The sequence below is a fragment of the Atractosteus spatula genome, chromosome 11 (assembly GCF_055471065.1).
Source record: "Atractosteus spatula isolate fAtrSpa1 chromosome 11, fAtrSpa1.hap1, whole genome shotgun sequence".
NCBI lineage: Eukaryota > Metazoa > Chordata > Actinopteri > Semionotiformes > Lepisosteidae > Atractosteus > Atractosteus spatula.
The window spans coordinates 50,138,349-50,164,287 of record NC_142716.1 but is presented as its reverse complement, the minus strand read 5'-3'; the positions used below and the strand labels follow the sequence as shown (position 1 = coordinate 50,164,287).

General features: G+C 48.1%; 1 protein-coding gene across 3 annotated transcripts in view; it reads left to right on the top strand.

Annotated features, from left to right (window-relative positions):
* The first annotated feature begins 9,490 nt into the window (after positions 1-9,490).
* The window catches only part of gcgra (glucagon receptor a), a 51,543-nt gene continuing 35,094 nt past the window's right edge, over positions 9,491-25,939 (top strand). For 2 of the 3 annotated variants that reach the window (XM_088927474.1, XM_088927471.1), the window contains exon 1: positions 9,491-10,044. In XM_088927474.1, the coding sequence (XP_088783600.1) occupies positions 10,018-10,044 (27 nt within the window). In that variant the 5' untranslated portion in view covers positions 9,491-10,017. The remainder of the gene's footprint in view (positions 10,045-25,939) is intronic. The other variant, XM_088927473.1, reaches the window with a different exon arrangement.

The following is a 25,939-nucleotide window of genomic DNA, read 5'->3' as shown; positions in this document are numbered from 1 at the left end:
GAATAATAATGCTGTTCCCGGCGGTGTGCTTCCACTCAGTCTGTACCCTGCGACTGCCGTAGGCTGCCAGGGAATTCCTGAGATTTAAGGGTTTGACAGGTGGGGATTATATGTATCCTGAAGGCTCAGACACAGAACTGAACACTGACGGGGTGGAGGGGAGCAGATCAGCATGTGGTTTTCCCCTGATCTCGGTCCTGGTCCTCCATATAACAACTTACTTTAACACTAAAGTAGAATCAGAACCGGTTGCAGTAAAAGCACAAACCATGAACCTGGACAGCACTGCAAACCCCTGGTGTGAATGTGGTCGCGCCTGTGGAAATTCGGAAGTGTCTGGCAGATGAACGACAGGGCAGGAGCTGTTTGTGGTTGAGAAGATTCTCATGTGGAGGTAATGACAGTGCAGGTGAAGGGCCACCAGCAGAGTGGTTCTCCCAGCAGGTGTGTCCTCTCCAGAGCCCCGGGGAGGTGGGGGGGCAGCTGGACATTAATAATAATGATAATCCTCACACTATATAACACTCTTCTACATTTAAGAGCTCTACAGGTAATGAGGATCCCCTCCACCATCACTGTGTAGCCCCACCTGGATGATGCGACGGCAGCCATTGTGCGCCAGTCCGCTCCCCACACACCAGCTCTCAGTGGGGAGGAGAGCAGAGTGATGAAGCCAGTTCAGAGATGGGGATTATTAGGAGGCCATGTCTCATCTGAAGGACTGCACTTTTTTTTACAGTATAGTGTTCCCATCACTACACTGGGGTATTAGGACCCACACAGACCACAGGGTGAGCGCCCCCTACTGGCCCCACTAACACCTCTTTCAGCAGCAACCTTAGTTTTTCCCAGGCGTCTCCCATCCAGGTACTGACCAGGCTCACACTGCGGAGCTTCATTGGGCTGCCAGCAGTGAGTCTCAGGGTGATAGAGCTGCTGAATCATTTTGACAGCTCATTGTAAATTAGTCCATAGTAACACTGGCACCCTGCATTTGCTTTTTCGCCATTGCTTTTCTGCAGGCTGTGCAAGGTCCTCTGCTCTTTACCATGCTTGGTGCACTGTTAGGGTGGAGCCGCTGTGCTTTATCACGGTGTGGCTGAGTCTGCTCTTACAGCTGGAGGACACCTGCTGCACACTCAGGGCTCCCTGGCAGCTTTGACTGCTGTGTGCTCATCTGCACCATGTCCTGCAGGGATGCAGCGTTTCACCTGGGCGGACATTCGCTGCAATATCATTCTCAGGGTCTTGGCGTCGTATATTGCAGATGTCTGGTCGGCACTGCATTGTGTGTGTCAGCTTCCTTAATACTGTTACGCTCCGGGGTTCACATGGGCACCCTCGCCGCTGCTGCCTCAGGCCAGCCCCCCACCGTCGGGGACTCGAACCCGGGCCTTCGGCGTTACTCAACAGGGACCTAGCCTCTTGAGCCAAAGGGAAATCTCCCATCAGCCCGGCGGCTGTGGTCCCTGCTATCCACAGGGAAGGGCGGTGATGTCACCGCTCTGGTAAGCCAGCTCTCACAAGCAATGGAGGCCGTATGCGTTACAATACCTTTCGTTCAAAACACTGTATGTGAATGTTCGCACAAACCACAGTAAACCACCAAAACTCATCACGCACATCGCAGTGTAGCACAGATAAACAGTGATGTTTCTGCGCAAGCGAAGACACCCAGCTGACTCCAACAGCCATACAGCAATGTCAGTGTATAAATTGCTTTTTGGGTCCCTGACAGTGCCAATGTTCTTTTTGGATGTTCTACAGTATCTGTATTAAATTTACCCTGACATTTTCTTAGGATTGCTTTGCTCAAGGGGAGACAATAAATATGTATTCCTTCTTTCTTTTTTTGTGAATCCAGTAAAGATTAATTAAATACTGCACACTGCAAAAAAAGTTTTTGTGGTGGAGACCGTGTCTCCCCCTGTTGCACATTTTGGTACTGCATCCTTTTGCCAGCAGTCCGGGATAGAGAGGAGAGGCAGGGAAATGATGAAACACACAGGCACCAGACGATCTGTGTTCCAACTGCAGGCTCTTGTTTGCATTGGGTCAATGGTATGAGGCAAGTCCCACTATTCCTCAGGCCTGTACACTAGCAACAGCCCAGGCATTTTACTTAGTGTACTGTACCATTAAAAAGAAGGAGATGAGAGACTTCACAATGGTTAAGTCTGTTGCCGTGCATGCCTCTGGAGGCAACAGCAGACATGGCTAGTGTAACAATTCAGATATTCTCAAGAGTTTACTGAAAATTGTTAACCAAAAACACCAGCAGGAAATGCTTTTCAGGCCACAAGAAGCTGCTGTAGTGCTCTGCACATTTAATGCAGAAATGAATGAACTGCTGTTTGCTGAAATCTCAACAGGCATCTGTGAACATCTAGTGGGATCAATTCTGTAATGTGCTGCAGCTGCAAGCATAAGTAAAGATAGCCTGTCCATTATCAAGACTGCCTTCTAACATTAGTATGGGGCAGTGTATTTATTTTGTGCACACTAATAATGCACAATAGAAGCATCTCAAAGGAATGAATGCTTTAGGATTGAACTCTGCGTTGGTACACACAGCAACGTGTGCTCGGAGGCTGGCGGCTCATACTAATTCACCCACTGCAGGGCTGCGTTCTTTGCTTTCTGTGCTGTTGGTTGTGAAGCCGTTCTTCATTCCACAGCATTTTGAAACACTTTTCATTGTTGTTTTGAACAGTCTGATGTAAATTTGAGAAAGTCATGGGTTTAGAATGATAAAGGAAGGAATTCAGAGGGACTTCTGACTATAAATCCTAAGAGGGATATTAATGATGAAAGAAATTGCCGCTCAGTGGGTAGTTGAGAGAATTTATAAATAATGACTGACAGAAGGCCATTGATTTTATTTCTCTTTATTTCTCGCTGCTGCCTTTCAGGATGTGTGCTGCTGTTATTATCTTTCACACAGGAGCACCTCTGTCAGAAACGGGAGATGAGATCGTGTGTTTCCCTCCTGAGCGATGGCAATGACCGTATCGCCCGCTCCTACTCGATAATGGGTGCTGTTCGTACAAACACGCTTGCTAATTACAAAAGTTTGAAGAGCGGGCTGCATGTATTAGCAAATGTCCAGCTTTATCTGAAATGTTAAGTTAGAAGTTGTGGAATATAAGGACAGACGTTGCTGTGTAGTGATGGAAGGAGACTGCAGTGATCTGACATGTACAGTATATACATGCGAAAGAACATGTGTGCTGGGAAGTTCTCTGACATTACTGCTGCAGGACAGTATTTCTCACTTCCTGGCCTGCGGATTAATGAACAATCCCGATTCCTGATCCAAGATCTCGAACCCTCATTGATTTTTTTCCCCATCTTCAGCAATTCAAAAGCTGCCTGGATTCTGGAATCACGCATTGGGTTTAGAATCACTCACTGAGCCCACCCAGGACATGCAAGCCCAGGCTATGAGTGGAGCCCAGCAACACTGGGCCTCAGGGGAGCTGGCGCTGGGCTCTGCTCCTCGGCCGGGCTCTAGGAGCTGTCGCAGTGGAAGACCAGAGATCAGGAAGAATGTGTCAAGGAAGACCAGACGTTGAAAATTTAAGATCATTGAGAATATTTGCAAAAACCTTGAAAAAGCAAGTTTAAGTCTTTAACTGCTTTGTGGTGGAGACAGTGTGGCCACAGACCACCATAATGTTCTTGCGGAACATTTGGGTTGATGTGGGAGCCTGTGGATATTCAGTCTCTCCAGAGGCATGTATGGGTTAAGGCAATTGTGTGAGTTTACACACAAATTAGCTGCACGGAGGTTTAGCCAGGCAAATGACAAGAACCTTGTGCTTAGGTTCTGTTTCTTGCTTGTGAAGGCTTCTGTCCCCTGCTGGCTCTGTGTGTGTGAGTGCTCCTTTGCTTTCTGAATTCCGGCTGTTACTGAACCCCATTTGCAGTGCTGGCCCTGGGATCACTTCTCCACTCGATCTGGAAAAGCAGAAGCACCACACAGGTCGGAGCATCTCTCCGCGGACTGGCACTGCTGTGGGCCTGGGAGTCCTCACACACATGTCTCCGGGGAGTGTGTGGATACCTGGAGCTGCAGGGCCAGGACTGCTGCGTGGGTCCGTGGACGTGATGTGATTGAATTGCAGGAGCCCTCGTGTGGAGAACCTGATCTGGGCATCTGTCATTCCTGTAGCAGCCCTTCCTCCCCTGAGCGCAGGACAGCCTCACACGCACTCAGACAGCTGACCTCTCTGCAGCCCAGATGCATCACAGCCTCACTGCATGCAGGTTCAACAGCACACTCTTTTTTTTTGCTCTGCTTTGTTTTTCACTGTTTTTCCCTGAAGCTTAACGATAAAGAGGCTGAGCGCATTTTTTTTTGCACTGATGGCTTTAGATAATTATGTACGGAGGACAGAAATGCCTGCAGCACAGTGTGGTCTGAGTCAGCCAGGCTTATCTATAGCTGAGCGGAGCATGTGTTTACATTCTTTAAAGTGAAAATCCATATACTTGGTCAGTGACTCTAATGAGAGACTGGAGAAATGAATGGACCCTCACAGCTGATTGGCACCTCACACATTGCTCTCTTGGCAGCAGTTCCTGTGCCTTTGTGTGCTCCTTCTTCCAGCCATCGAACTCTTGACACCTGCCGACGTCTTCACACATCTTAAAGCACCCACACTTCACCATTTCTGATCCCTTTACACAAGTGGGACACAACACCTGATGCAGAAAGGAGCATGCACAAACACCTCTGTATCTGGCAATCCTGTTCTTCGAGCTTCAGAGCCTTATGCATGGGAGTGATTTTTTTTTTCTGGCACAAAAATCAGCAAAAAGTTATATTTTGTGGGTGACAATAGAAGTGCTCATTTTGACATGCTGTGACTGCAGCCATGCTGTAGGTGTAGGCTTGTTAATGGTCTCCAAGACCTTCCTTTCTGCAGAAGGCTGAGAGAACTTAACTGCTCGCCATGTTCAGTTCAGGTGCTGGGAAGTAAAAACTGTGCTGATTGAACTGGTAAGGGCTAGAACGACATTCTGTATATGAACATGCCTCTGTATGATGTTAATATTATAATATTGCAATAATATTGCTCCAGAGGGCAATGGGTATCAATGAGCTTTATTCTAGACCAGATGCCAGACACAGATGTTGAAGGTTTTCCAAGGCTCTGCAGGACCCAGGCTGTTCGAGAACTCCTGGACCCCAGGCTCCAGCTGCAGTGGATAGCAGGAGGGTTGCTCAAGTGCAGAGTCACCTGTCATTCTGGCCTCGCTATCCCAGAGTCCTGCAGGACCCTCCCGCCCTTGCTGATGTTCATGGACAGGGCACCTCTCTAACCCGGCTTTGCCACCTACTGGAGCTTTTCCAGCATTCCCTCCAATTCCCTTCTTTGTGTTTTGTTGTTGCAGAGTGGTTGACAGACGTGCCTAGAGGTCAAGGTTACTACTGAGTGGCTGAACTGAGTTTGTAATCATAACAATGGTGGTGATGACAAAAATAATATTTTTTGTCATCCTTGGTTCTGCGGTGTCAGTTCTTTCTGGGAAATTGAGCTCAAGGTGACATCAACTCCGTGCACTACAGCATTTGTGGGCCATTTAACAGAACTGTGAACTGCATGAGTTCAGGGCTTCAGAAGTAAACCACTGAGTAACTCAAAACTAGATTTACTCAAGTATTACAACTCTTTGACCTTCCCCTGCATGGGGCTGTTGATGCAGGTGATAGCAGAGGGAAGGTGGCCATAGCCCAAGCTGTTATAAAATCCCCTGACTCTACGGGGCATCATAACAGATGGAATCATGATTCGTGATTGCAGTGAACTCCTGTCTGTAGAACAAATAAAAACAGCACAGCAGTTGTCAGAAGAGTCTTCTTGCTATAAACCATCCATTTTGGGTGTGAAGGTTATTATTGGGACTGTAGTTCTAGTGGTTAATAAGACTGTGAGTGTCCTGGGAGCTCTCTCTGTACAGCATGCGGTCATGATGGCCGGCCTCTGAGTGCGCGTTGGGCTGGTCGTATCTGCACCACAGCAGACGGTCATTGTCTTTGCGGGAGCATGGAGAACGGGGCAGCTCCTGAGAGGTGTACAGAGACCCAGAGCGCCTGTGGGAGTAGAGCGAAGGTTTGGGACTGAGCAGGGCTACAGTGAGTCCCCGTGACCTGAGGTTTAAGGTTGAAGGTTCCTGGAGCGCTCGCTGGTCCAGGGTCCAGCTGGCGGACTGCACCCCTCCAGGTCCCTTGAACCCTCAGCCATAGCAGCTCTGCAACCTGAAACTCAAACCGGAACAAACCAAGAACAGGAAGACGGCCCTCTGCCCTCCTCCGCTGACACTCCACGCCAGCAGAGGACGAGCTCCAGGCCGCTGGCGGTGTCGGCGCTGACAGACAGACGATAGCCGGCCGAGAGCATCAGTGCAGCCCCTCAGGGGACGATGTTCGTGTTCGCTCTCCGGCCCGCAGCACTGCTCAGCTCAGCGCCAGTGTGCACAGCCCACAACACTCTGCTGCTCTTGAATCACCCGCCAGGATGCCCAAAACCACAGGACAAAATAGCAAAATTCATTAAGTGTTTTGGATGCTCCAGTCCACAATTAAAACAGATCTGCCGCTCTTTGCTGTGATTATGAAAAAAAATGTTAAATGAAATTAATATTTGTAGTGCAGCTTTGAATGTTTCAGCCTCCTGGCAGTACAAAAACAGATTTGTCCATGAACCATGAAGAGTGAAATGAACATGTTCCAACAGCAGACTACTGCGCCTTCAGACTCGGCAGACTTTCCAGATTTCTCTTTCCTTTGCAGCCCTGCTCTCGATGTGGTGACCAGGGTTTCCTGAGCTCCAGAGATGGGAGAGCAGCACTGTTGCAGCGGGCAGGAGAGTGTCTGCACAGGGATTAGAAGAGTCTGCAGAGCTGGGTTTGTAGGATCAGGCCTCTCAGGGGCACTGTAAGCGGTATCTGGGTTCCTGAATCAGATTTCCTGATTATGTGGTTGAGCTGAACTAAAACCTCATGAAACACAAAACAGCTGGCCAGCTTCTGAACTCCGATTTAGAAGAAATTTATTAGTCCAGCTGCATGAAGTCAGTGTGAATCCTCTTTTCAAGAACATTCTTCTGGACAGCTAAGGTATTGTATACTTCATAAGTACCCTCTGCCTTATTGAGCACGAAAATGAAGAGAATATTTCACTAGCTTGCAGGCCCCTCTGTGATTCACGCATCTCCAGGATTGGGGTGGAGAACGCTTGGCGCAATGCGGTCGCGCTGGGCTGTTGCACATATCCCTCGTGTTCTGTGTTTCAAAATCATGTGCAGAAACACAACAACAGTGAAATGCCATCAGTCCACAGGTCAGTTTGCACAGAGAGGGTTTCTCCGGCAGTGATTTGTACAAACTCGGTGTGCTTTACAGGGCAGCAGACGCAGGCTGTTTTTATCGTTAAACTCGGCGCGTTGGGATTATCAGGGGAGTGAGCGATTCAAGATGATATTTCAAAACTGCGTTGCGCTGAATGTGCGATCCAGCCCTAAAGCTGATAGCATTTTGGCCCTGCATACCTTTTGAAATAAACCCTATAATTACAGCAAATAATTAAAATGTACATGTTAAATATCCAATATACTGTATGTAGGCTACTATCACACGCGTACGGTTACAGTAAGTCTCTGTGCCCGGAACGCGCTGGCCAGATCTAACCGGGAGCAGCAGGGGAGGCGGTTAACACTAATTCCACTTTACCGACACTTTTCCGAAAAGAAATACATTACAAAGGGAAGGGAGAAACCAATACATCTGTGTATTTTACAGACTGTGTATGATGAAATCATCGTTCGTTGATTTTGCTAGATTGTGTAGACATTTATAGCTGTTCAAAGAAGAAACACCGCTAATGATGAATTTGTGGAAATGGGTCCGAACACAGAGGCCATCGTGCGTAACTGTTCCCCGCAGGATACCGGCGCTGTGAGCCCAGTGGTGTACAGTACAGCCTGCTGCACAGTTCCAGTCGTTACACGGTCATCACGGCGCGATCTGTCGCGCCCGCTCTGAGCCACAGCCCCGGCCGTCCGGTCCGTCCAGAGGGGGACTCAGTCTTGACCCAGCCTTGCGAGGTCTCCCTGAAACACACGGGGCGCGGGTTGTGCTGCCGCAGTGAGTCGAGAAAAATTTAACCCAGACCTCTTGCGCTCGACAACCCCCAGCTGTCCAAATACAGCGATTATCTAATATCAATAGGCAGGATTAGATTGAGAGTCTTAAACACGAACGGTAATTTTGTTTCATATAACGGTTTATTCAGCAGAACCACAAATCTGTTCAGATTCACGAGGAATGACAAACACCCAAGATGAAAGCGACATGGAGTGAAATTGTGGCTTAACTCTGACCTCCCGGCCAGAGGACAAGGAGACCAGGACCCCCTGCGGGGTGACCCTGCGGGGTGGCTACAGAGATGGAGGTGGGATGCAATAGAGAGAGAGAGATAGGGATCTCGTAGGTATTTATAGCGTTTGGGAGAGGACTGGATTGTCAGGAGCGATTGCTAATTACTGACAGCTGAGTCTGATTGAGCTTGGTTGTTGTCATCCCTCCCGAACCTTTGTTATAAAATCCATTTAAACGGCGGAAGAGAGGTCGTGCCTCAGACTCGTGATAGTGATCGTCTGGCCCCGGTGTCCTGCAGGGATTATTGATTAGGGTATTCGCATCAATTGACTTTGTGATTAACACGAGACACGAGTGCGATGTACAGGTTTATTGATTCTGTCCACGCCGTGTTCGTGAGGCCGGGGGTCCGGGGCTCTGTGCAGCGGTACCCCCGGAGAGAAGCTGCCCAGGGCGGAGAAGCAGTTGACGCCGTGGTCCGCTGAGAGGAGCTGAAGGGGCGATTTGAGTCAGATATGTGACAGGATTTAATAGCTCTCGTTGCTGATGGATGACTCTAGTCCTCGCGTAGTTACTACGCAGAGAAGTTGGAATGGGTACAGAAAAATAGAGATAAGGGGGGTATTAATGTTCCTCCATAATGTCGCCTCTTCCTGTAACTTTTTGGCACAGTTCTGTCATTAAATGGGGTTTGGATGTCTTTTCACCCTTAATTATAGCCACCCACGGTCTAGCGCTAGTCACCGCGGTCAATGTCGCAGACGCTCGGCGTTAGGCTAGCGCACAGTCCGGGAAGACCGCCCCCGGGGAGCTGCTGTACACAGCCGTCTTAACCCCAGCAGTTTCATGAGAAAGACCACCAAGGTAATGATTTCAGTGATGGCACCACTTTTGCCCCGCAGTCTAACCGCCCGAGTGCTAAACAAATACACACTCGTGTTTATGTCACTGTCCCTGCCTTTGTTGTAAATACACACAACGAGGAACACGTGTCCGCGTCCGGTGCCTTCTTCACTGACTCATCACTAAAGCGTTCCACACTGTTTCACCAGCAGACAGGAGCCCAGTCTTATCCACAGGCGAAATCCCCACACAAGCCCGTGAATATAGACTAAATAGTCCACTCTAAGTGGTATGTTCCGCTGTGTTTAGCTCCTGAAAGTCGCGGCGTGCTGTTTTCACAGGTGTGCTGTGCGCTGAGGGTCCCTGACAAGCAAGGTGTGAGCTGAGGCGCTCGGGCACCCTGCGCGAGGTGTCACCTGCTCCCACCTGTGCAGGTCGGACCAGCAGAGCGGAGCGCGACCCTGCCCCCAGCCTCGAGGACCCTGCTGCTTCTGCGGCCGCTGACCGGGGCGTAGGAGTGACGTCACGGGGACCGTCGGAGCAAGGAGCTGGAGTGGCTGTTTCTGGGTTCTTGGATCCTGTAAGTGTACCGCTCCCCGCCTGACAGCCAGCCGACCCTAACCGGCGCTGTCCTCTCTGAGAGAGCACGACATCGCAAACGGAAAGCCTCGTCGCGCTGTCTGTCCCCTCCGCTCTGCTGGATTATGTGTCCTGCCTGATCAAACTCGGATTCTACCTGCTTCCATTCCGCGCGCTGGAAGATGTGCCGCTGTGCTCTGGGGACTGGAGATGCTACCGGACCTCGACGTCTTCAAGGTACCGCTTTTTTATAAAACAAAATACGTTTCTACTGTATGTTGAATTCAAGCGATTGTGAAAATATAAAAGTGCTAAATGTGTTTTTTTCGTATGTTAATCTCGATCTCAAGTGCAATTGCTAAACTTGCAAGTTGAAGTTTAACGGGACTTGGCACTTTACACACGTTTTTCTATAATCCCTCTCTTCGGTAGAATCAATTGTATGTTTATCTTCTAATATCCTCAACACAAACCGTCGCTTTACGGCCATCTAGTGAACTTAAGTGGTTTGTTTCTTTTAACAGGCTGTCCGTAAATGTTCGAAATAACCTCATTATTGCTCTTGCAATTATTGTAACACCCTTGAACCCCGCGTTAAATACTGTACAAATGAGATCATTCGGACTTGGCGAGGAGGGACGCGAGCCATTGTTTTTAACAATGTGAAGATAAACAGAAAAGGGCTACTGCACGGCAGCGGAGTGGGGAGTAAAATTAGAAAGGAAACACCGAGTGGAGAACCGCTGGCGGGCTTGACGGCGTGCGTGTCAGTGTCTTTCAGGAGCTCTCGCTCGACCTGCTGTGGAGCTAGTCGGTGTTAATGAGCTAATCGCTGCCGCGGGTGGAGAGCCGGGAGACCGGGGCTGCGCTGCCCCGCGCACGGCCTCAAGTGACAGGGTGTTCCGTGGGCTTGGCCAGGCTCAGCACACTAGGAAAAGACGAAGCTACAGGAGCTGTGACGTCCTGTTTTAAAAATGACCATCGCCCCATTTTAAACTGGACGCTTCTCAATTCGTTTTGTTTCTCCGTCCGCCGGGTGACCTCGCTCCCAGCGGTCGTTTCCGTGCGCTCACGCGTCCGACACAACTCGAAATCCTACATCTTCCGTTTGTAATACATTTCTAACTCCTCCACAAGAGCGAGAACAATGTGGCTAATTTAGAAAAGGTATGTCTTTCTGGGGGCTGGATGAGGGCGAACTCGCCCTCTGGTCTCTCCTCGCGTGAAACACCCGCCCGGCTGGAGTCAAAGGTCTAAAATTCGCTCTTTCACAACCCCGGAGACCGGGGCGCTTCTGTTCCGAGTGAGTAGCATTAGGTGTACTTTTGGATTCTGAGAACTGATAAATATATTGTTTTCTGTGCGCGTCCTGATGCATGAGTGCCAAGCGTGCGGACAAGTTGAATACAGGACAAATCGATACCTACACAGATCAGGGTATCTTAAAATGATCCACCCGGCTCATTTTGCCAGTAGTCCTCGCTAAAGCTTCTGAAGTGGTTGTTTCGCCTACTGGTGTCCCATGTATTTTAGCTAATAATTTCTAAAGCGGAGTTAAGATGATCTGATAATTGACTGGCGATGGGTTTTTCCAGCGAGTCGCCCAGCCTGCAGTCCTCTCCAGACGCGCAGACTGGGACAGGACCGTGCAGGAATGTGACAAAGTTGGCGCGTGTTGGTCTAGTATAGACACGTTCCCGAGGCAGCGATGGTGCTCCCAGGACTGAGAGGCTTTGATGAGCGCTCGGAGCCGAAGGTTTCCTTTAGGAGAATTCCGGGGTCTGATGGACACGGCGAGCCGGCGCGCGTTGTTGGGCTCAGGTCTCAGTTTCACGAATCAATTAACTCATTTAGTGCGTATGACTTAAAGAAATGTTTGAAATGAATACATTTGCAGGTATTCACTAATTTTGAATGCTATCTTAAGAATTTGTTAATAAAACAATATATATTAATCATCCCGGTATCTCTGTAAAGACCTAGGCTTTTCAAGCATTAGGTAGGTAGCCATGCAGTAAGGAAACTGTATTCCCTTCACTGCGGGTGACAAGGCCTCTGGATTATTACCTGCTAAGGGAGTACATTTTAAAACTTCTAAATTGTGTATTTGCGCCCCGGCAGCATGAGAAAGTTTCATAAAATGCTGGGGACGAGAAGGATCTCCTGCAGAGCGAAGTGAGTTTTAGTGTCTAAATCTTTCAGAACCAGAGCACACAGCAGCGCTGATGCCCGACAAACATTGAAGATCCAACAAGACGCTGCTGAGACGCCCGATACCGCTCCTGTAGTCTACAGTACTGTATATGGAACAAGTAATAGGTTTATTCCATGCTGAAAAAAAGAAGAGAGAAAACACAGAGTTTCGACAGTGGAGTCTTCTTCAGATGTCAGGTATACTGTACAGTATACAGTAATGTATATCCGGCTACACGTCAGCAGGGTCGTGTGCACAGTACAGCTACGCGTCTGTCCTCGATACCTCGGCGCTTTCAGCTCCGACTGAGCGAGGATAAAACCAGCGAGGTGTCATTAGATAAAGCCTTTATGGATGTCTGTTAAAATAAAAAATGGAGGTGTGCGAATTTGACCATTTTGTGGATAAAGCGATACATTCCCCAGTGCGCGAGTGCTGTGTAAGCAAAGGGAGCACATCGACGGCCACTGGCCGCTCCTTTCACCACAGTATACAAACACATCAACCGATTCTGCACTTTTAATCATCATTAAGAGATTGCAATTAGTCAGCATCCGATTAATATATGCCTCGCGCTGTTTTATCCTGCAGAAGACGCACATTTCCTAAGCAAGCGGTTTTACGAATGCCGTTTATCATGAGCACTTTTTATCAGTCCTCTCGCCGATTTCCAGCGCTCACGACCTCATCGCTTCACCTACAGTAGGCTTCCACTTCCTGTGCTTTCTGCTTCGTGTTTTTATTTACGCATTTGCGATGATCGTGCAGATTGCTCAGAATGTCAGGCTGCACGCCCTAATAAAGGAAACCGATTGACTAACCACCGAAAGCAGAACCCTCCGACACACGGCCTGATCACAGTAACAGCAGGTGAGGGAGGCAGCTTGAAGCCGCTGGAGAGGTCAGACCGCTGAGGTGGGCGAGTGCACAGCGACAGACGCGGGTTAGGACGGTTTTAATAAAGCAATAGAGCTACATTTTGTCTTTCTGCTTTTATATTTCCTAAAAGCAATTTGTACTGTTAAATAGCGACCACAAGACGCAGAATATTCACTTCGACAATTATTATTTTTTCATTTGTTTACTTAATCTTGTGTATGGATTGTGGGTAACCCCTGTGGGTGTTTATACTGTATATTCCAGTTATTCAATAGTAATGCTCTGTGGTCGATGGGATGAGGCATTCTGAGACCACAGAGCGCCACATCCCCTGCTCACATGTACTCCTGAAGGATTTACAAGTCTCTGAGATTTTTTTTTAAAGCTACCAAAACAGTCGGTAAATCAGTCATTGATTGGAATTCCATAGATGCTGCAACAACAGCGCTTTAACCCACTGGCTATAGTTGAACAAAGGTGCTTTAGCGAGGGTTTAACTGGATTGAGGGCGGTGTGGATTAAACATTTACCGCCTTCTACTTGGGTTTGTAGCTGAGATTTCACCAGCGTGCTGTCATCTCCCCAGACTTGGGCAGTGTAACAGATTGCTGTAATTTATTTTGTAAGAAATAATCCAATATGTTTAAACTTCAACAAACCGGGTTTCTGAGGGGCTGAGCTGCAACACACAAAAGAAAGGAGCCCACCCACGCGATGGGCTCAAAGCAAAGGACTTTCTTGATTAAGTGCAGGATCCCTTCACAGGGCAGTTTCACTCCTCGCACTCGGCGCAAGAGACGAAACAAGAAACGTCCTCCCTCCGAGAGGAGCAGCTCAGACTTGTGACTGTGCCTGAGCTCTTGGACCGCAGGATGATTAGTGCATCGTGATCTGACTCTGACTTGTTAACCGCTGTTTGACCACCTTCAGTCGTAGCCTAAAAGACGCCAGGGAAGGGATCTGGAAATTTTTGCTAAAAAGACAGACGTCGCATTTTGTACGAAACCCTTTAAGTGCCTCGTTCTAATATTGAGACAGGACAGACAATCGTTTCGAGACTTGTCCTTTTTTTAAAATATACTGTATTCCGTCTCACTTCAAACCAAGGGAGGCTGTACGGACACCAGCCATGACTACGAAGCGTTTGTCTTCATTACCACGCGAGTTTGCAGTTGAATGCGTTAACCGTAAACCTCACTGTGAAATGACAGCAGCTGACACCCACACATATGAGCACACTCTAGACCTGTCTTCCCAGAACCCGGCCGGAGCGCGTCTCTCGAACACCGCGGTGGCGGGGGAGTCGCCGGCTCTGCGCTCGTCTCGGTCATCGCCAAGATCCAACAGCGCACGATGGCAGAGGCGCAGGACTCCACGCACAGCACCTCGTATTTCACTGTCTTTGCTTTACTTCATTTCAGAAGTCAAAATCTGGCCTGCGGAAGCCGCGGTACTTGACGCGCACAGCACTATTCCGAGCTCACCTGTCAACGCGGCACGAAAGCAATAGAAAATCATGATGGACGTCTGCTGCCAACGGTGGACTCCGTTTATCTGTTTCCCTGCGTTTATGTCGCTCCCTGTTTTCCGTTTTCAAAGCCTGAATTACGGAAACAGTTTCTTTAATTTTCTGATTGAGCACCCCAGATATTCCTTATAACAAAGCCATCTGATAGAACAGCTGTCCTAAATTTCATGAGTTGCGTTTCAGCTCACTGTGTCCTGCTGAATCAGGACAGTCTGTTACTTGAAATGCTTCCTTAACTGCAGAAATGCAAGGAAACCATCTGAGTCATACCATAATTCAAAGGAACAAGTAATGGGTTTATTCCATGCTGAAAAGAAAGAAAACGCAACGTTTCGGCTGTGAAGCCTTCACACCTGAAAAAGGCTCCAAGGACAAAACGTTGTTTTCTTTTTCTCTTTTCAGCATGGAATAAACCTTTTTCTTGTTCCTTTGCAGCCTACGCATGCTGACGCAGCTACCCACCTGAACTACGTCATACCGTAATTCAGTTTAAATTATAGCTTCGTAAACTGAAATTGGTCTAATGAGACACAATCAGGGAGGGAGATATTCAGCAGAGATCTCTGATGAATGACACCCGCTGTCTTTCGGACACCTCGGTCTCCCCGGGGATTCTGGGATTGCTCCTCAAACACAACGTTCCCATGCTCTCAGACCGTGAGAGTGCTCGTTCATTCCGGTTGTTTCATTCGCATTGCGCGCCTCCTCTGAACAAGGAGAGTGAGGAGTGTGAGAGCGTGTCTATGATCGTGATCCTCATTCTTGGGCCTGCAGAGCTCAGTCCCTTAGAGGTCTCAATCTTCCTGAGCTCTCTAAGGCATTCCTTCAAGAATCATTGGCGTAATTGGTCTTCAATGACCAATAATAGAGCAACATATTAATGTACATTAATGCACATCTTACCCCCTCTCATCCACTCTGGGAGGAGGTACCAGATCCCCTGTATAAAGACAAACACAGCATTTACTTCCTTTATACCTAAAAGCATTCAATTGTTGAACAATGGGGAAAAAATATTTGCAGGTAGGGATCTTAGGATCTTATGGTTTTTAGACTCTTTATAAGCTAATTCTTTTTTTTAATCATATGGTACTAGAAGAGTTCTGATTGAGTGTTTTTTATTATGGTGTTGTACCATTGTATATGTTATATGTTTGTTATAGGATTATGAGCTCTTTATGTGCCAGACAAATTCCCCTTAGGGGCAGTAAAGGTTAATTTAATTCAATTCAATGGTTCGAGTTTCCTCTGTAATCTGCAGGGTTGTAGTTTCCCTGTTCCGGGGGTGAGGATCTCTGCCTCATCAGAAGACCGTGCTGAGTGTAGCCAGTGTTCTCGTTATGGAGGGCGTCTCCAACTTTCTACTGTTCATACTGGGACAGCACAGTGGTGCTGCCTCACAGCCCCTGGGTTCTGGGTTCGTTTCCGGGTCGGGCTGTTCCAGTGTGGAGCTTACTGGCTTATGCCTGTGCGCTGCGTGTTCCAGCATGTTCCAGGAGCTGGACCGGGGCCCTTCAGGGCGTGCTCCCACCTTGTTCCTTCTGCTGCCAGGATGGGTCAGTGTTCAGACCCTCAGCAGGGACAGACATCTGTCTGGAGGCTGATCGGTGGGTGTTCACAGCCAAAAATTGTCACCTGTCTAATTTGGTAGTAGTGTTTGCAGTTTGCTCTGCAGTCTATTTGATATATTAGACTTTGGACCTTTAGTGGCACAGCAGTAAAACAATTTGCTGCAGGTCATTGCACCACAAGCCTGTACTGATATCTGTACAGTGGAACAGCACTTGAGCTTTCCTCCTGCTGCTCTCTCGGCCCGGAGCTGCAGGTTTCTCTGCTGGCCAGCTGTCCTCCTTGGGGCTCGGTGTGAATGTGACTCCAGAGGGAGAAGGAGAGAAGGCAGGAACCCCTGTCTGTGAAGGAGGGGGTGTAGTTATAATAAACAAACTTTACACTTCTTTAGCACTTTTCTGGACCCTCCACTCACAGCGCTTCACAGGTAATGGGAATCCCCTCCACCAGCACCAGTGTGCCGCCCCACCTGGATGATGCGCCAGTCTGCTCCCCACACACCAGCTCTCAGTGGGGAGGAGAGCAGAGCGATGGAGCCAGTTCAGATATACAATTTGGGGAGAGAAACAGGGACAGAGGGACTACGTGATTACCATGAGAGAAAGCGGTTTGATTACTTCCCAAAGCAATATGTGCTCACACAGGTTACCAGCAGTGTCGGCACATTTTGGTTTTGAAACAACTAGGATGATTTACAGCACAACAAATGTAGACCTAATGCTCAGAAACTCCTTGTCTTCAGGCTGCGAACGTTGCTGCGGTGAAGGTATTTCCTCTTTCCGACAGACCTGGAGCCTCAGAATTCCTTGTAAGCCAGTCTCTTCATCATACGCTTCATCATCCTGTTAGCCCTCCATGCATGGTGAGGTTGACGGCTGGTGATAAATTACTCAATACCAGTCAACGAGCTGTATGTTGGCTGTGTGAAAATGGGGAAATGTGCAGTTTTGTAGGAAGGGCTCTGAGCCGATAGCTGCCGCTCGGGGCTCTTGGAGGCAGACGGGAGGCTCTGGCAGTGGAAGGCCGAGGGGCTGAGCAGCCTGTGGGAGGAGGGAGACCAGCAGTGTGCCTCCCTGCCATGTCTCTTTAAGAGGAGACTGTCTGAGCCAAGCTGAGACTAAGCAGACACCCTCCACATTCGGGAATAAATAATCACTGCAGCGAAGCAGTGATAAACAGTGTCGTTTCTCTGGGCAGGTTTGTCTGCGCCTCTGGATTAAAACCGTCAGGCTGCTATGCAGTGAATCGGCCCTTTTATCTTCGAGAGTCTGAGATTCCACGCATTTCTGTCGCATGATGGACGAGCAGACAGGAGACGCAGAGTTCATGACTGGAAGCCTCTTCTTTTTTGGAAAGTGCTTTTTTTAATTAGGCTTTCTAGACACAATATAACGGAGCACACATGTAGTGACATTGTCTGTACTCCTATCAATGATATAAAATAGGGCAAAGAGACAAAATATTATGAAACAATGACAAATTCAGGTCCCTGTTCAAGGTACTAAACTAACGTCAAGAATGTGGGAAATGCAGTTGGTAACCAGAAGGCACTTCAGTAAAAGGGATGTGAACTGCCCCTCAGCTGTCTTCTCAGTAAAGGTGCTCTCTGAGATCAGCAAGTGGATCTTCCTGATTCCATTTCAATGTTGTACATCTTTTGGCAGCGGTCAAAGCAGTTTGAAAATGATCAAGCCTAGCAGTCAAAAGGCTAAATGCTGTAGTATCTTACAGAATGGCAGATTGTGGGCATAATGTGCATCTTTCTGTAAGACAGGCCTGAGAAATCCTTGTGATGCTGGGCACCGGCACTGCGATGTGGGGCCAAAATGTCCATATCCTGTGCAAAAATGAGTCCACCTTGACCATAGAAGAGAAGTACAAACAGTCACGCATGTGTTAATCTGATTCAGTCGATACAGTCCTGGGTGAGATTTGTTTCCTGTATTAATATTAGACCTCTCAGTTGGTACACAAATATCTTGGCATAGCTCAGCTGTAAGAGCAGATCGTACAGATCTCTGCTATTTGTTTTCCAGTTAGTCTTCAAGGTTGAGTTCTGCAATAAAGCGTGACAGGTCTGGGAGGGCAGAGTGACTGGGGTGGGCTTGAGAAATCACCCTGCCCATGGTGTGGCTTTAACAGAGATGCAACCTGCTTCGGCCGTCTGTATCTAAAGCACTGAAAAGCTATTCCTTACGTCACTGAAAGACACGGCGATGTTTCCCTGAAAAAAATCACCTGTTTCCCAACTAGCTCTTCTTTCCCATCATTTTAAAAAGTCCCCCACGTCTTGAGCCTGCTTGGGAACAGATCAGGATATGTGCGGTTCCGTCTCCATCTCGCTCACTCATAGCAGCACGAGAGCAGAGAGCAGTGGGAGGTTGATGTTATCAGAAAACTGCTGTTTAATACAACTGGCAGGCTGGAAATCTGAATTCTTCATAGTTTTCATCAGCAAAATGTTAATATTTGTCTTCCTTCCTGTTTGAAAGGTCTTGGCTTTGTTAATGCAGAACCCTAGCCAGCCTGGTTTTGCATCTTGGATACTGTGACTGCAAGTTGCCGGTAGATTAGTTTAGGGAATTTTAAAAGCAGCTCTGGGAAACTGTAGTAATTACTACAAACTCTGAACTGCAGGATGGTGAATTGAGCAGAACTCTCAATTCTGTTGCTCAAATTGTTTCCACCCTCCCTCTCTGATAACAACAGTCCTTGGATTAACTGTTGTGTGAATTACCCCTGTAGGCTCTGGCACTTAATTAACTCCCACTTGATTCATACTCTGTCAGAGTGGAATTATTTTTTCCAAGTAAAACATTAATCAATATATTGGCTCTTTCTGAAGTGGCATTATTTTTTTTCTTAATTTGCATTATTAGCTGTAGCTTGTAGAGGCAGCACTGCTCTTCTAAAAGGGCATGCTTGGTATTTCACATGGCCTGGCTCCAGCTGGCCAGGCTCTCCAGCTCCAGTAGAGCTGTGTGTGATACAGCCCAAGAGCTGAGCCCAGCCTGCTGCCTGTGCCTCACTGTCATCTGAGTGACTGAGGCCCGAGAGCTGAGCCCAGCCTGCTGCCTGTGCCTCACTGTCATCTGAGTGACTGAGGCCCGAGAGCTGAGCCCAGCCTGCTGCCTGTGCCTCACTGTCATCTGAGTGACTGAGGTCCAAGAGCTGAGCCCAGCCTGCTGCCTGTGCCTCACTGTCATCTGAGTGACTGAGGCCCGAGAGCTGAGACCAGCCTGCTGCCTGTGCCTCACTGTCATCTGAGTGACTGAGGCCCGAGAGCTGAGCCCAGCCTGCTGCCTGTGCCTCACTGTCATCTGAGTGACTGAGGTCCGAGAGCTGAGCCCAGCCTGCTGCCTGTGCCTCACTGTCATCTGAGTGACTGAGGCCCGAGAGCTGAGACCAGCCTGCTGCCTGTGCCTCACTGTCATCTGAGTGACTGAGGCCCGAGAGCTGAGCCCAGCCTGCTGCCTGTGCCTCACTGTCATCTGAGTGACTGAGGTCCGAGAGCTGAGTCCAGCCGTCTGCCTGTGCCTCACTGTCATCTGAGTGATTGGGAGTGACTGCTGACTCCTTAACTGCACGAGTGATTTTGCCCCATTAAATCTTTTTATTATTTTACAGAAGGGTTTGCAGTTTGGAAGATGGTGTCAAGGTGGTTAAGGGGTTGAGCTTTAAGTAGAGTGGGCATGGCTGGAAGCAGGACCAGGGTGTGGCAGGCTGTGCTGGAGTGTGGTTTTGTTTTAGTAGTTTGTCACTAGAAATTTACACTGTGGGCCATCTGGCATTTTTTATATTGGTTTATATGAAATATTTAAACAGGACAAACCTGCAGAGAGATAAATATAATTATGGGCTGTAGCAGACCTGAGAGGTCCATTTAACCCTCAGGCTCCCATTCAGAGTTCCCTAATGGGGGAGGGGCGCAGTGGAAAATTGGTTGTTGCCAGAGCTGTGGGATCAGAACACACATGCTGGACCTCAGGCCCACCCACACTGAATATAGAACACAGCATGATGGATAATTATCAGGTCCTTCTTCCAGCCTGTTGGGTGTCTACCCTACCAACAGTATAAAATAAATTAAAAAGATAAAGGAACAATCCATAAGTGTTTCTGGCTAGATTGAAGCTCTCCTATTTGTCCCTTTAATGACACGTGCAGTTCCTGCCTGCTCTGCTCAGACAGCGATCGCTCGGCAAGGCTCTCCACCCTGTAATCCCACCAGGAGTCTCCCAGAGGCAGTATCGCCTGTCCTATGGCTGTCCCATTCAGCTCGCCAGGATAAAACCTCATTAAGACTGAGTGTTCAGCTGATTGCCTGAGCTGAGGACAGCTGGCTTGGAAAAGCTGCGTGTGAAGGTGACCTGCAGAGACAGGATGTTTGATTAAGGGATTTGAGAGTGCGCAGGAGCAGAACCCGGTCTTTAATCTGTGCTGGGCCAGGCTGCATTGTTCCTGGTTAGTGCTGTTGTCAGGTGTCAATTGAAGAAGGCAGTTGACCAGGACGTGATGTTGGGATATCAACCACTGTGCCAGAGGCCTGGTCACACCATCACAGGGTTATTTTGGGTTCCTGGCTATGTTCATAGCTGTCAAGCTATTCTTTCTTCTTTTCATTCTTCCGTTCAACAGAAGATCTAAAAATATCTCTGTGAAAGTAGAACGTTATTAGGCATTTCTGATGTCCTGAAGTTATCAAGCTGATAGTGCTGAAGGCACCAGGACATCAGAGGACACCAGAACCTGCTGCTCCCCCTCTCTCGCTCCTGATATTTGTCATGGAGGGCACTCTTCCACTCACAGGGCAAGGCTGGGGAAGCTCACAAGTCGCGCAAATGTGTCGGAAACTATTTCCGTGCTGACCGTTTTACTTTTATAGAAATGTTTTTGGCAGCAAATTAAGTTTGACGTGCCTGTTTCTCCCTGGAAATAAAGCTTCAAACCCAGCTGAAAAATGCATTAACAATATGAAACCTCCCTTTACCTGCCCAAGCAAACGATGGGTGAATATGAATATTACACTGTTGTACTGTTAGTACTGTCAGGGAAGCTCTTGCGTGACGCTGCATGAAGCAGGGCTCTCTCTGGGGCTGTGCGGATGCATGCTGGTCAGATGGCATGTTTACACGAGTGTGTTTGCAGGTAGCGTTGCCACAGAGCACAGAGAGGTCAGTGAGGCTGTCCCGGGCTGTGCGTCAGTCGGCCGGCTCTGAAGACACAAGGTCAGGACCATAGCGGAGCACAAAAACAGCCTGGCTGCTGCCAGCGCACATGGGTGAAGACCCACGACATCGGCCCAGGGACAAACAGCTGTGCAGAACAAAAAGTCCTCATTTCTACAACACTTTTTTCAAAAAGGTGAAATAAACATCTACAGAGCAGTAACTTGTAGCCATATTTCTGTAGCTGAAGTCAGGCCCAGGTCTCAGGTCTTCCCCAGTCTGTAATGGTTTAATCAAGCATGCTAAATGAGCTTTCAGGAATAAATCCCATCACCGCTGGTCTAGTGTCTTGGAGCTCCTCTGTGGAGCCGCGACGGGCTGTCAGGCTCCTGCAGGCTGTTTCACTGGCTCCGCACTGATGCGCACTGGCTTACGCCCATCTCTCAGGGTCTCCAGGCAAAGGGAAACCCCACTGCACCGTCAGGAGCTCCTGGGGGAGATCGCAGTCAGCCGGACAGTTCCCGAGCACGCAGCTGGCGGCAGGAGAAAGGGGGTGAAAGGGTTTGTGCTGGATTTGGGGAGCTCTCTGCAGAATCCCGAGAAGCCCCTGCAGTCGTATGGCTTCTTACTGCTCCAGTGCACCAGCTGCAGGCCCTCGTTGGAAGATATTACGTCAAGGCGCCATGTAAAATACTCAGTTGTGAACCAAATTCAGGGTTTTCAACAGAACTGGGGCAGGGCTCAGAATTACAGCTGGGGGGAGGCAGGGATGATGCCATTTAAGGAATGACACTGTCTTGAGGTATTATTCATAGAAGGGTTTAATAAAGACAGTGGAATTTATTTTCTTAAAAGAATTACAGGGAGATTAAGTGGATTAAAGATAAGAGGCAGTTATTGTGTTAGAGAAGCTCAGGGACTAGAGGCTCTGTTCCCATTAAGAGATTGATCCTCCAGCTGCAGTTGGGATGCAGTCATGTTGAATGCATGCATTGAGCCTTGATAAATTTCATATTGTGGCATACTTTATTTACACTCTTCCTTAGTGTCTTTAAATATGTGTTGAGTACAATATGCAATTATTTATCTTGTGTAAAATGCTTTTGGGTTTTAATTTATGGTCTCAAAGCAACCAAAAGTAAAACTAGCTGCTGAAACATTTTATCTGTACAATCAAAATATTTTATATGGAGGATAGTGAAACTGCAATTTAACAAGCAATTATTTCCGCATACAGAAGAGCTCTTCCCATAATTCAGATTGCAAGAGTGCTTGCTCCCCTCTCACCCTGACAAACATGCAGTGAGATAAAGCCTGTTATTTTCCTCCACAGTCTCAACCTTGGCCCTGCTGACTGACAGTATTTCTGTTGACCCTAGAGGTTATCTCTGTTTGAAATCTGGGATCCTATGCTGTTTGTCATCGTCAGCAGTGCAGTCTTAAAAACAAAACCAAACAATATATATCATTTGAAAATCTGAATGGCCCATTTTCTCTGTAATTAATCTGAAGTGTCCTTGTCATGATGGAAGAGGGGAGCAAGCTTTTGTCCCACTGCATCGCCGAGCACGTGATCGGGGCAGGGTTCAGCGCCGGGGCAGTTGGGCAGCATTTTTCTCATGCAGATTCACTGGCACATCATTAACCGTTCATGTCCCCGGGACAGGTGCCAGGGGAGCCGTGGCAGAGCTGTGCGGCGCTGATCGCAGACAGCCTGCCTGCGGTTCACTGCTCTGGTGTCTGGGGGCCGCCCTTCTGTTAGTCATGAACAGGCCTTCAGAAGCGCGTATTGTAAACTTCTTTTAGGCAAAATATACATTACATAATATACTGCTACAGATAAGAATACAAACGTGCTCCTCATTAGTGGAGCTCAGTTACTAGTAGGTAAATAATGCACCATTGATAGTGTTCCCATATTCCAGATTGTGAAGACTTACTCAGCAGGTATGGTCAGAAGTGTCCATTTCTCTGTCCCTGGTCCTCTGTCTGTGATGGGGAATTCTCGCAAACTCACTCGCCGGGAGCAGGCAGCTCCCTCTTTGCCTGCTGTCTGTCCGGATTGCCTCTCAGTCCAAGCATGAAATTGTTTCTAACACTTGTGAGCGGTGCGAAGCCGAGGGCCAGGGAGAGGGTGGGCAGGTGGGACAGTCCCCGCATTCCTCCCAGCGACCGTGTGGCTTCCAGCCATGACCTCAGTGCACCCCTTGTTTTAATTATGTTGCATCACCAGGCATGGCTGAGTGTGAACTTCAAGCCGTTAACTACAGAAAATACACTGTTTGTATACAGGCATTCATACAGAATCCACACAGTGTGTGTGCGTTCATCCATATGCCTCTGACTGATATAAATCCTAATGGCTAAACGTGCTGCCGATGTGAATTCCAAGTGCTTCTCCAAATTCAATCTGTGTTTTCAGCGCTGTGCCAGGCACTGATTGGACAGAGGCCAAATCCTGCAGGTCTTGCTCGCAGAGTTCTGAAGAGTGTGTTCAGCTGGTGGCCTGAAACAGCAGAGCCACATAAGCCAAAACTGAACCCTGTTCCCAGGTGGGTGACTGAGGAGCCATGAGAGCCATGATAAAAACAGAATAAAAGTCACAACTGTGCTGATTAACTTCAAGGGAGTTGGTGGTTTAGCTCCTAACTGCACCAGAGAACTGTCAACCCCCTGTACCCCTACAACGTGAATTGTCTGTTGTCTGTTCTTTTGACCCGAGCAATGATCTCCCAGCCCATGTCATCTCCTACAAGTCAGTCACCACTTTTAAAATCCGGTCTTAAAACTCATTTTTAAGCTTTTGCTTAAGTTACTGTACTTATCTGTGTGTGCCTGCCACTCCTGTCTGACTGTTTTATTGTACAACACTTTGACTTTACAATGGAGCAGAACTTGAAAATAAGCTGCTGGTTTCTAGTTTTAATGTTAAACAGCGAGAAACTGACCCTCATGCAAGCAGTATAGGACTGGGGTTTCTTTAATGGAAGCCAGAACAACACCGGAAAGGGTTGTTTTGTTCAAGCCAATTTCATCCCTTTCCTAGCGCATTATTTCCAGAGGTAATTGTTCGCTGCTCTTGTGAATAAATGAATCACTGCCCTCATTGACACGGCCGACTCGCCTGTTCTGAAACACTACCTATAGGTCCTGCCCTCCCTGACGCAGAAAGGCACAGAAAAACACCCCAGAGCTGCGTGTCCGTGATCAAAGGGAGTAAATAAAATTAGAAAAGGAGCAAGTGTTACCATAGACATTGTGCCGGAAGCATCTGCTTCTAAACTTAGCAATTGGCTGCAGTCTGGTACTCACATTCTAATTATTATATTAATACCTATAATCTTCTTTCTTATGGCAAATATAGAGGAATAATGTTGTACATGTGTCAGAACTACTTTATTCTAAGCAACATCATGAGTCACGTATGACACTTGACACTTACCTTACGTCAGTACTGACCAATGTGCACGTGAAAGGTGTGATAATACAGACTGGACCACTGGGAAAGCTGTGATTTAGCAAAGCAGTAGTAATACTGCCTGTTAGTGTTACCTCTTCAGACATGGTGTTTCAGTGTCAGATGGAGATATACCAGCAAATTTTAAATTAAAAAAACAAGCTTTAACAAATTGCCTCTTTTGAACAAGCATCATCACTCATTTAGCAGAAAAGCACCAACATACCTGATTTTAAGGTTACTGCAAAACCCCTCGACAAGCTTCAAAATAAGCACTGAACTTTTAAAACCTACACCCCCTGTGTAAAATAGACATGAGGGCTTATGAGCTCTTTCTCCTAAACAGCCCTCTCTGTCTGCATGTTCTCGTCACTGAGACAGCTGCAGGACCTGCCACCCTCAAGCAGGGCTGTGGGGTGTGAGAGGAGTGTCCAGACAGGCCCAGGAACGTCAGGAGCTGGTCAGAGCCTGCCCCCAGCCTGTCTGCCCTCAGCATGCTCTTATCCACTCACAGCTCTTCTCACACGGTTCCAGCAGTAGCCTCTACTGACAAGCTCTTACATGTCATTGACTGTAATCATGCTGAACAAGGAGCTGTAAAACTATCAGATGAGCTGCTGCAGCTTATTGTCAAGGTCTGTTCGGCACAGAGGCCCCATGTCTGGGATTTCTGCCAAGATCTTTGGAAGTTTGAAGGGATTGATCTCTTTCAGCTCAGTTTTCCAGTAACTCCGTAAGAGGAGAAAATTGAGGATTGTCCTCCGATGGAAAACGAATGGGTCTTTGACAGTCATGTGAAGAAGGAGTTTAAATCTCTTAGTTCTGACACATTTCCGTGTTCTGAAAACACCACAGGCTTGCGAAATTCATTATATTCCTATCAACTGTACTGGATATAATGTTGCACACAGAAAAGGTAGAACCAGAAGAGTTTGTCCGTGTTTTGAATCCTGACCCAGGGCCTGAGACTCTCCGTGAGCCAGACGGGTCCTGAGAGGAAGCTCACGTGGACAGGAGATCATTAACCTTGAGGGAATTCCTGCAGCTCTCACATTGTAAGTTAAAGAAATGATTGACTGAACAAACCTGCCGCTTGCACACGGTGCAGTGGGAGTTGGACGTTTTGCTTATTAATCATCCTTTTGATTGACAGTTTTTCAGCAGTTAACAGTAAAACATGCAATGCGGGGTCCAGTCCGCTGAGCCGTGTGAAGGCCACTCAGGCCCTCTGTCCGAGCCTCAGGGCCCGAGAAATCGGTTTAAGTGATTAGAGCAAACAAGGGGCCCTTTCACATGGGCCAGAGCGCGTGTGTCTGCCCCCCATCGCCCGGGTGCGG